Source organism: Musa acuminata, chromosome BXJ2-3 (assembly GCF_036884655.1).
Source record: "Musa acuminata AAA Group cultivar baxijiao chromosome BXJ2-3, Cavendish_Baxijiao_AAA, whole genome shotgun sequence".
NCBI lineage: Eukaryota > Viridiplantae > Streptophyta > Magnoliopsida > Zingiberales > Musaceae > Musa > Musa acuminata.
Genome location: NC_088340.1, coordinates 8,709,083 through 8,721,221, shown reverse-complemented (window position 1 = coordinate 8,721,221; position 12,139 = coordinate 8,709,083). Strand labels below are relative to the sequence as shown.

At 38.0% G+C, this 12,139-nt stretch overlaps 1 protein-coding gene across 3 annotated transcripts; it reads left to right on the top strand.

Moving 5' to 3' along the window:
* The first annotated feature begins 2,378 nt into the window (after positions 1-2,378).
* On the top strand, positions 2,379-3,565 carry LOC135607237 (uncharacterized). 3 transcript variants are annotated; one of them, XM_065098898.1, is made up of 2 exons: positions 2,379-2,518; positions 2,965-3,565. In XM_065098898.1, the coding sequence occupies exon 2, from the start codon at positions 3,009-3,011 to the stop codon at positions 3,423-3,425; it is 417 nt and encodes a 138-aa protein (XP_064954970.1). In that variant the 5' UTR covers positions 2,379-2,518; positions 2,965-3,008; the 3' UTR covers positions 3,426-3,565. The 3 variants fall into 3 exon arrangements, with proteins under 3 accessions (XP_064954970.1, XP_064954971.1, XP_064954972.1); XM_065098899.1 differs by having other exon boundaries at positions 2,512-2,650; XM_065098900.1 differs by lacking the exon at positions 2,379-2,518 and adding an exon at positions 2,731-2,859.
* Positions 3,566-12,139: the final 8,574 nt, after the last annotated feature.

The following is a 12,139-nucleotide window of genomic DNA, read 5'->3' as shown; positions in this document are numbered from 1 at the left end:
CGAAAGAAACTATGGTGGTAATAATTGTGTTTCTGCAATGCTCTGTGCTAATCTGTCACCAGAGTTAATGCTGCATGGATGCATTCAACACGGGGACGAGCAACGCATGCTTCACAAACATATTCAAGCTATCATCTTGAATTCAACATGTAAAAAGCAACGAGTACCGAAGCATGCCTGATAGGATATTTCTTAGTATAAAGGTATACGATAATTAGCAAAATATTTCTTAGTATCATATCATATGTTTCCGTGAAATTTCATTTCAACTTCTCAATTAATGGCAGTAAATGCACATCAATATTGACTTATGCACTTTACATGAAAAATATTAGATTTCGTGTGCAATCAGGATATCACGGTTCATTGGCATTAGGCTTCTCCTCAAAGTGAGCGTCTAAAATGTCATGCACTGAATTATCATTTGAATTATTTGTATCACTTAATTATTTCCCATGATATGACCATTTACTATGTATATAACTTGTGATTATTCAGTTCACTGCTGGATCAGTGTCAACCTCATCAACAGTCATAAATATAACACTGTTGCATTTCCAACAAGGACATGGCCAACTCATCTGTAAATGCAAAGTCTATCAATTTTCATACTCCTTTTTCTACTTGGGCCCTCGATTTGCCTCCTTTTGCATCCAACTTTACTCGATCATAATTGTGTCAATTAATTATAATTGTATCATTCGGGACTATAAAGATTAAAAAAACACATTATTATAAAAAATAAACATATATATATGGATTGATTTTGATTGTTTTTCCACTCTATAGATAAGGTTGAGATGTATATGATAATCTATTTGAAAAAGTTTGTTGTTAATTACATAAGGCCTGCAGCTTGATTTGCTAAATTTACTATTGCTTTGTTGTTATCAGGATTTCATACTACAGGATGAATCAATGCATCACTCTCATTTTACTCTATATTGATGTCCTTTATTTTGTGTATTAGGATTACGTCGGGTCGGATTGATAAGGATGTTAATGATTTTTTTTTTAATAATTATGATTAGATGATAAGGAATCTAAAACATTAAGTTATCGAAATAGAATTTATTGTATGCTCAAGACATCTATACTAGGATCTGCCAGAAGACAGAGATGATGATGCATGCGTGCATGACATGGTAAACACCCATATGCAGTGCATCCCCCGCTGCACCTATTCCGCATTTAAGAAACCCCCAGATTCACTGGGCCTACACTGCGTCATGCACAGTGTGACTGCCGACCCAGCGATCAGAGCCGTACGCCTAAGATCGTGGTGTGCAGGAGCACCGACTAGGCCACTGCAGGCCTCCCCCAATCATTCGCCGATGCCTGTTGATCCGACCAGCCAAACGCACCCTCCGAACTGGAATCACGATGTGCCGGAGCTTCACATTTCTGCTGTCTCCACGAAACACATGACTCGGCTCACGAGTCCGATGGACTCCTTCCTCAAAGCTTTCGTGTACGCTTGGGAATCCGTGTCTTAGGGCCTAGCAAGAGCAGACCAGGCCAGTCTTGGAATTTGGGGTTGCCTTCACCTTCCTCCTTGTAGGACGCGAAAGCTTCTTGTAACTGCGTGCCCATGGGGCCTTGGTCTGGTACCGAGAACCAATAGGTTGCTCCCACCTCGCCTTGCCTACTCGCTCGGGCTTGCCCGAGACAAAAAAGGACGAGGCTGCGAAGCGACGATGCTGCTTCGGCCGGCCACCAGGGGCGGGGACGGGCGTTGTCTCCGTCGTCCCTGTCCCGCCCCGCGCAGCTGTACCTAAACGACTCGCCCGAGTCCAACAGAAGTCGATGGAGATGGTACCGCGGCATGGAGGAACAGCGAGAGATTCCCACCGGAAAAAAGCCCAGGAATACTCGCATGCTACATGTCAGAGGAATTGCCCGATCGAGGTCCCATGTACATGTCCTGAACGAATCACGCGATCGAACAATCGATGCATGTTTTGGCTCCTGGTAGTCACAAGCAGGTTCTGCTCTCATGAGATCACAAGCACAGGTGAAGAAAAAGGTCACTCACCAGCATGGAGAGAGAGTTGCAGCTCAACCAATACTAGATTTCCAAAAGAATCCAAAGGAGTTTGATTATTCCCGGACTATGTTCCGTGTGTGTTGCTGCCCCCATCGACTCGCAGTGGGGTCATTTTGATAATTGCATCGAACATACTGATGATAGATTCTCTTGTTGTGACAAAGTAGATAATGAAATCTAACAGTGGGCTGCTTGTTGTGTAGATTCTGCTCGTATATAGTAGCTCCTCCACACACTCTCCTCTTCTACCGGTCTCTTCTCTCATCTATTAGCCTTTCCTGTGGCTCGCCTCCTCTTTGAGATTCACATTCCCTGTTCCGTCAAATTTGACTCGAGTTTCCGTTCAAGAATCACTCTTTAGTCATCAAACTCCCGACTTTATGCTGACCGAGTGAGAAAGATGCGTCCTTTCTTATTTACTCATGGTGATGGCAGAGGCTGCTACCGGTGAAGAGCTGAAGCTCGTAGGAGGTCAGTTTCAAGAGCTTCTCACGGCCGATAAACCTCAATTTCATCTCTTCCGGGCATCCGAATTATAAAGATTGTTTCTTTCTCCTTACGTTTGACGTTAGACGAAATCGTCTCGGTTTCCTCGAATCAATGGTGTGCTCCGATCTCAGCTTTTACAGACAAAACAGATCACGGGAACCTCCGATGCTAAAAATTTCAAATATTTATGTAGAGTCGATCGCTATTTTTTGGGCTTCTTTGCTTGATCTGACTTCTGTAAGCCGTTCTGGTAATCGCTGGTTTTTATCCCGATGTCCTTGTTCTTGGTTTCTTGCTGGAAATTGTATCAAAACATGTTGAAGGTATATGAAGGGCGCAATTTGGATGTCTATACCGACGACGATAGAATTCTCCAGTAGCTAGCTGATTGCCTCCTTAATATTTTCTCTTCCTTCTCTCTTTTGCAGTACAAATGATCATCTGAGCTGTTTCGATTACCGGTTTCGGTTTAATGGGTAGAGGCAAAGGAAAGGGGAAGAAATTGACCTTGGCCACTAGCAATGAGGATCGAGGGAGTGGTGATGAAGAGGCGATTCCTGCATATAAGAGGAGAGGAAGGCCTCAGAGACGTTTGAAGGATGACATCGATGAAGACGTCACCGAAAAGATCGAGGATGGAGAAGATGATGTGAAGCACACTTCTGCGCCAAGCAAAGATCCCAAGGTCTCCACGGTGGTGAACGGAAAGAAGAGGAAGAGACACGGCAAGGCAAAAGACAACCCTGCCTTGATCTTGGAGGAAAACTTCGGAGCTGCATCCAAATCCAAGAACGATGATGTGACTGGGTCTAATGGTTTCCGGCATACCGGGAGCCGGCGGAAGAGCAAGCCACGTCGGGCTGCTGAAGCTGGAGTTGAGTGCAAGTGAGACTAATGGTTTCATCCTATGCTTCTCCCCTTCCTTCCGTTGCCAAACATTGTCGATGGCTGAGAACCTCACTTGGTGGATCACTTCTCTTGTTCTTGTGCCGATCTTTGTTACGGTCCAACTCTTATCTCGTTGATGAATTCACCAGAGGCCAGAGAGTAGACATATCATGTAATTTTCTATTAGCACAGAGCTGGTAAGAAGACATTAGCTTAGCTTCTCCTTGCTGAGTGTTCTGAACATCAAAAAAAGGTTTTCTTGATATCAATTTTGTTGCCTCGCTGTTCTTCTATCATGAATCGTGTCAACATTTTTTGGGATGCTTCTCATCTTCCAGGTTTAATTACATGACATTCTCTGCCATTGCTTGATCGTATGATGTCATATGTGGGACTTCAGATGCCAGCTTTTGCCCCCATCTGTTTCTGATGTGATTCAACTTAATTGCTGGAAAATTTGGTTGCTGTCATTCAGATTTGTAATGGGATACGTCTGCCATTGTATGTTTGTATTGTTTTGGCAGTGGAATTTGCATTAAAGATGGATGCCTTGCGTACTCATATGCCATTTCCTGCTTGTTGTGTCAGATTGTACTGCTATGAGTACATGGTTTGGTGTGTGTTTCGCATGCTTCTGTCTTGTACAATACTCTCTGTATTGCCTGATGGTCACACTCGATCCATGACAAGTCTTCTCATGCAGTGTCATTTAGTTGCAAGTCAATATTGGGTAGATGAGTTATCCTACCTCAAGGAGTAGATGGCATCCTAAACTAATGTTTCTACTGCTTCAGATGAAAGAACAATGTAAGATCAAAAGTAATTGTCTAAATGAAGAAAAACCTCTGCTTGTTTTACCTCAAATTTGCACATTTATTTCATTCATATATGATATGTGGTAGGAGGCTATTGCTTAACTCTTCTTGTCATGATAATTTGTCTGACAATTGAAAATAAAAATTAAACTTTATTCATTCTTGTAATTAACCTGATGCTAAAATAATTTTATTTTTTTATGAAAAGAAAATTATTTTATTAATTTAGTCATGTCGAATCAGAGTTCGAGAATAAATTAGGATAAAATTATGTACAGCTAAAAAAAAATTATGAGCAACTAATATGATGTTATAAGATTTGGGATTAGCTTTAAAAGATCATAAAATATCATATGCATATAAACTTGTTCGTCATGATGTTAACAGAGATAATTCTATCTTTAGTAGTCTTGTCATGCAAGATGCTGCTAAGAATTTATTGGACAAGAATGAAAAAATAAAATAAGATTGGATCTCATTGCCTAACACTTTGAGATCTTACCATTGACTAGACGGGACAGAGGAAACATAAGGTGAGACCCACTTAACAAATTGAAGAGGAAATTTTATTTTGTTCATAGCCTCCTCCATAACCACCCAATAAATCTTATCACAAGATCTCTCAAAATCTAGTTTGATAAGAATCAATATGTATTTTCTTTTAGATTTGAGCATTTTGTAAGTTAACTTTGTGACAATAACTATATTATCATTGATATTATACTTTGACACAAAAGTGGATTGTTCTTGATTAACCCACCCCTTAAGATGATCTCTAGTCGTAGTGACAAGGACTTTAGTTAAGAGCTTGAATATTACATTACAAAAAGCAAAGAGTCGATAATCTCTCATTCTAGAGCTATTAGGTTTCTTAGAGGTAAACACCAAAAATATATTACCCCAACTAGAAGGGAGATAGGTCACGAATATTATCTTGCTTTACAGAACTCAATAGTGAATAAATTAGGGTTTGACTTTTCCCCGAGCCCATTTGATTTAGGACGCTATAAATTTTTATTAAAAAAAATAATTATAAGAAAAGAGTATCTTTTACTAGCAATATGAGGAAAATGATGAGAATCCCTCTAGCTCAACTGAACCAATGCCCCATCAAATATCTTCAAATCTTTCTACCATTGTACTATAATCTAAAAATGATATAATTAATAGTATTACAAGTTCTTCTATAGTTGATAAATATGTAAAAAAACTTAGTATTAATATCACTTTCCTCAACCCATTAAATTTTGACTTTAGCTCATCAATTATGATACAATTAGTGATTGAAAGCAATAACATTGTTTAAGCTAATGAAAGCTTTGTCCTCACCCTTAGAAAGACCCATGCACTTATCTTTAGATTCAAACAAATCAATTTCTACGTAAATATCTCTAACCTTAGTCTCAAGGCTATTTAATCTTCATTTTCTATTATCTTTGCCCTTGTCTCTGTTGACAATAACATTTACATTGATATTACAGGATAAATTATTTATCCTTCTATCTTTCTGAATCTAATGATTAGTATTTTGGGAAACTATTATATATAGACGCTCCTCCTATACCATCTATACCTTCATTAGGCCCATTGGATAAAACAACAAAGTGAACCGTTACAGCCCCTTTAGCTTCTCAATCCTTGCCTCCTTGCCCCCCCCCCCCCCCCCCCCTCAACTTGTCCCCTTGAGCCCTATACTCGGGTTTAATCTATCTAATATATTTGTTACAGTCTTACTTATCCTCAACATCGACTTGATTCACCTCAACCACCTGATTCGAACAATCGGACCTAGTCTGAATATATCGTGGCTTCCTTTGGACTCAAATCCAGGGTTCGTACAACATATCGTCTTCAACCTCTTGTTGTTCGAAAGCCTTAGAATTTTTCTCTTGTGAACAAATTTCCCTTGTTTCCATTAGTTTCATCAAGTAGATATTAGTTCGATGCCCTACTCTTTTACGAGAAAAGGACAAACTTAGAATATTTTCGTAGACGATGGATTGAAAAATTCTAGTAAAATCATTCTTAATCCACGCTCCTTGTGGAAGAGTATTTTTATATACTTTTCGCTTGTGCTACACAGTATGATGTTGTCTAATTTAATAGGTTCACCCACTAGTTTAGTGAGTTTGTAAAGATGTTTGGGCATAATATTTTCACTGATCTTCTAGAAAGCTATAGCCTCAGCCTTCCATCATCCTCTCACACAAGAGTCAAAAATTCTCCCAAACGTCAAAGCTTGCCCATGTACAAACCAAGGTCCCATCAAATTACTAAACTAAATCCCATCAAATTAAGATAAATTTATGATTGTGTTATGTGATACTAATATATTAAAGCTGCTCCACAATCTACCATCTACATCATGCTTGAAAAAGCTTGTTGCTAAGATCGTTTGACAGCTCCAAGTATAAACCATAATCCATCTTCCCTTTGAGACCATTTCTTGTTCTCTTGAGGTGAAAGAACCATTTATAACCTGCAATGTATCTAAGTTCTAAATGTTGCTTCTCTGGAATTTTGATTTACTTGACTGAAAGTTCTGTACCAATATGTTAAGTATTTTCAAGTGAAAGTTTGTTGGGGGAAGAGATGCTGCATTCATTGAAGAAACATAGTGCAGTGGGACTTTGCCTACATTCTCTTTTCATATTCAACTATTGACATGAATCAAGATTTTGGCTTCTAATATGGGAGGAGCCAAGAAATTGTGGAGAAGAATCAGTTGGGTAGATGGAAAATTGCATGGAGTATAAGTGATTTATTTTTGTATGGAGCAAACTGTTTGAACCACCATTATACATATAAAAAAATGGTATATAAAATTACCTTATGGTGAAATTTTAGTGCAAAAGATAGAAATCACTCTCCTCAACCACAAGTCCACATATGCAATTTTGATCTTAGATTTTTTGTTTCACAAACGTAGTTAGGATTAGTTCTGAACACATGACTTTTGGCACTCTCTCACCTTAAATTTTGGTCACTGTCATTAAAACTTAGGTTGTTAGATGAGATATAATTTATTAATCTATATTCGTAATACTTCTCATGCATAAGTGATAATATGGCTCGACCTAATATATGAAAATTATTTATAATTTTTAAGCATAGTTTGGATAATGATCAATTAAACATAATTATCAAAGTCTCAAAACAAGTTATAAGTTTAAACGTTGTATTTGTCCCTTTATATTATGTATAGTTTTTAATTAAAAATATTCATGCAAAGTTCTATTTCTATTCGGACTTACACTTTGGGTTGTACGTTAAAAAGAATGTTAAGACTTGCACAACTTGATCTTTTGGTAATCAAATCAGAATATTTAACATGACAGTAGGTCATGAATTCAAAATATGTACTGTTATAAGAGTATATGGTTCTCCGATTTGGTTGATGATTCGGATCTCATGGTGACCCTTTCTTGAGAATGCTATAAGTTTATTACGAGTGAAAATACTGAATCCTTGCACTAGGGTTGTGCTTAACAAAGCTCCTTCTATGTTTAAGTCAGCAATAATATTCAGAAGATTTAAATTATATTGAATCTCAAGAGAGATTGAATAGATCAAACATGAGTCCCTTATTGTTACTATATGAGAGTTTATATAATAAGATAGATGACTATGAGAATTAGGAGAGTATCCATGAGAATTAGAGTTGGAGATTCTATGAGTTATCAATACATTACTATGTGATAAATTGTGCACTAAATTCAGATATCTCAAAGTTATTTAATGATTTTTCTGTCAATTCAAGCATTCTTTAATATGGTGCAATGTATCACCCATATATTGTTGAGGTAAGGATCATATATATTATTGAGGTGTTGACAACCTACCAAGTATCATTTTCTCATATCATTTGCCTTTCATCATGCCTTGGCAATGCGGAGTAGTGTTGGAGTATTGGGTGATCTTTTTGGGTTATGGATCATACATAAAATAAATAGTTTACAATTTAATACAAATCTATCTAGGTAATTTGAGTGGTGCTATGGTCCCTATATCACTTCGAACTATTTCAATCACTTTACAATTTTACAATTGAAGGTAATACTTTTGGTTGTTTCAATCTGAGTTATTATCGAAGATAACCTTTTGAGTCGATTTGGTCATTATCATTGAAGGTAGGGCCTCAGGCCATTTCGATTATGTTATCATTTAGGTAACACTTCATGTCATTATTGATCATGCTATCATTAATAGTAACTTTGGGTCATTTTGATCATAATGATGGTAATAGTTTGAGTCATTTTGACCGTATTGTCATTAAAGGCATCACTTTGGGTTATTTCGAATGCATTATCATTAAAAGTAGTATTTCGGGCTATTTTGATCATATTGTCATCAAAGGTAATACTTTAGGTTGATTCGATCATACTATTGTCGAATGTAGCGCTTCATATTATTTTGATCATACTAGTGTTTCGAGTTGTTTTAATTGTGTTGTTATCAAATATAGTACTTTGGGCTATTTCGATCATGATATTATCAAATGTAGAGGTTTGGGTTATTTCGATTGCGTTATTATTAAAGGTAGTCTATCTTATGGAGCTAACTTATTAGGTCTGATCCTCGTATCTTAGACATCTTATATTTTTTATCGTTTGTGGATAGTGGTTATGTATCAATTTTGCCAAGGAGTCTGATCGACACATGCAATCTATCTTTATCGCCTTTATTTTCTATAGATGTATCATATATGTAGTTTTGTCATATGTGATCAAGATCGAAATTGCTTTCCTCAAGTACGACTCAATATTGATGTTATAATTTTTTTCATAAATGTCGTTAGGTTAAGTTTTGAACATATGATTTTTTGGCTCTTAATCTATATTCTTAATACTTGTACAGTATGAGAGGGTAAACATACACTCTTAATTGAAAATTAAATAAAATTTTTTAAGCATAATTTTAAAATAATTATCACAGTGTCAAAGCAAATTATAAGTTTAAATCTTGTATTTGCCCTTTTATATTTTACATAATTTTAAATTAAAAATATATATGCAATATTTAATTTTTATTCAGATTTACACCGTACACTTGCCTTTAGTTTTTTACATCATCAAACCTAATCTAGCTGGTCTTGTATGTGAGAAGGAATATTAGATCTCAATATGACTTACACAACTTGATCTTTTGAATTTTATAGTAACCAAATGAACATATTTATCATGTATCTACCCACTCTTAGCCTAATTAGATTTGTCGAGTGAAAGAAGAAAATATTAAAAGTTTAAGAAAAAGATAAAGCATGGGGATAGAAATACGATTCGATGAGATAATTGATCCATTAATTTTATTAATTATAAAATTAATAATAGTATATCTAAAGTTGATCTTAATCTAAGTGGATTTCCGACGTGGAACCAAACCGGAGGATCACAGTAACTTGGGGCGGAGAGCTTTCGATGAGGTGGAACTCGTTTTCACCTTCGTTCCTTGATTCGGCCGGAAGTAGCTCGGTAAGTATGATTCTGGTGGAAGGAGGAGGGTGAAGCACCGCGGGAGGTCGGGCGAAAAATGCAGGAAGGCAGCTGGGGAGGATGATTTCAACCCTCGACGTGCGACGAAGGGGCAAATGTCTCTCATCAACCGGGCAGCGACCCTCTTTGATGCTGTATTGCTCGGTGATTGCATGTGGTCCTCATCAGTTCATCCAACCACAGTCTTTTTGGTTCATCCACGCCATGACTTTTGAGGATCTGTTCCTGTGGGAAACGAGAAAGAGAGACGCGAACAAATCATGTAACTCCGGAGGATGCGTCGGTCCACCACTGAAGGTTTCCCAGTAACTTCTGCTACATGCTATAATGTGGTCTGCTGTCCTTCTCTCTGTTCCACACTGATGGCAATTGCCGCTTTTTCTTTAACCATCTCTCGCTCTCTCTCTCTCCCTCCGTGAATTCTAGGAGATTTGTATGTGGATCTTTGAAGTCTTATGCTCTGATCTCCGCTTTTGACATCAGATCCTTGATCTGATTCATGAATGATTCCCCCTTTTCTTTTCTTTTGAGGAAGTTGTTCCATGAACATTTGATGTTGGCCTGATTGCTGCTATTTTGTTTGGCTAAATCTGGGAGTGCGAAGCATCATGGATTGATTCCTGAACCAATGCATGTCACATGTGTTCGACATTACTTTGTCCTCTTGAATTTTGACAGGCTCTCTTTCCGCCTGCGGCTTCTGTCAGAGAAGGGCCATTAAGTTTCTACCTATAAGAGAAAGAAGGGTAATTGTTTGATGATGTACGAGTGTTTTCGAGGCTACTTCAATGCACATGGTTTGCATTTAAATCTCTACTGATGCCATCTACTTCTTCTGAACAATCATTACTGATGCATGCCGTCTATGTTGCAGTTCTCTCACTGTTGTTTTATCCCGACACACACATACAAAGGCAGATAGATAGAGGCAGAAGGTAAGATTGGTCTCTCGTCGTAAAAGAGAACAGTATCTAATACACAAACTAGAATTACCTTATGCTCTTCTCAATCATACAGCAAGCGAGTTATAAACGATGTTGTTTTCGAAGATCAAAAAAAGAGTGTGTGTGTGTCTTCCTTGGATCTCTTATCGCTGATGTCAAGGCCAAAAGACAAAGTCTGTACGAAGCGTCGACTGCAGTCGATATCCGACCTCTGAGTCGTGACATGGATACTCCTCCAACACCATGTGTTGCAATAGTGCCATCCTGTTCGTGGGAATTCTCCTTGTTTTGCTGTCTTCAGCCCCAAATTACTATTAGCAGATGCAACAGACAGACACAGAGAGAGAGAGAGAGAGAGAGAGAGAGAGAGAGTGTGTGTGTGTGTGTGTGTGAATCCATATCATTTTTGGAGTAGCCTCTACGTACTTTCCTCGGTAGATTTAATCTGCATTTCTGATTCCTTCGTATGGGTTGGATATGCTGCGTGGATGCAAATGCCTTTGCTCATGTGGTTGTGGAAAGGGATCCACTGGTCCAGGCTACGCTTTGGACACATTCATTTGTCTGCGCTCGTAGAAATATCGCATTGCATTAACTGATACCTACTGATGCGTGCATTTGTAGTAATGCCTCGGTGCAGTGGATGACCAAATTACATGATATAGACAGATGTAGTAAGCTACAGAAATATATCTTTATATCTAGATAATACAGAACTATACTGGAGGGTACCACAAAAGAATAGACCGAAGCACATGAATTAGGTCTTACTAAATAGTTCTGCAAGCATCATGTACAGTAAAATCTATCTAAGTTGAAGGTCATATGAGAGGACACACACACACACCTCTCGATCCAGCTTATTAAGTTGACCTTAGACTACGAGTTGGCCGATTGTGTTGCCCATGTGTTTGGTTTCGTGTTGTCATTAGCTCAACTCGGGCTGGTCCAAGAAAACTAGGATTGATTGTATCGTTTCGTATGATGTTTTGCAGCCATAGCTAATGATCGATGGAGATGAAGACGAGAGAAGAGACATGAACTTGGGGTTGCTGTCATTGCATAAAGAAAAAAGGACATCAAGCCAGAAGAGGAACCGACACTGGACTTGTTCTCCCAGCAAAGTTCCCAGGGAAGTTTCATGGCAGTCATTGGAATGGTTTCATTCCATTTGTGAAACCTTTTGTTGTGGCTGTTAATTCTCCCTGATGATGAAAAGAAAGAGAAAGAGAAAGATAGATAGATAGATACAGTAATCAATAACTTGTTCCACATACTTGATAATGGTGCATCAGAAAGGACCTCTTTCTTTTTCATTGTCCTGTTCTGCCAAATTAACAACCATGTGTCACCAAGACAGGGCTACATCTACACTTTGGTGTGGTACTTCAACCCATCCAAATCTTTCATGCTAAAAGAAAACTAGATAAAAGGACAACATCAACTACATAGATTGTTCAACTC

Coding starts and splice junctions, on each gene's coding strand:
- LOC135607237 (XM_065098898.1), top strand. CDS start 3,009: ATGGGTAGAGGCAAAGGAAAGGGGAAGAAATTGACCTTGGCCACTAGC.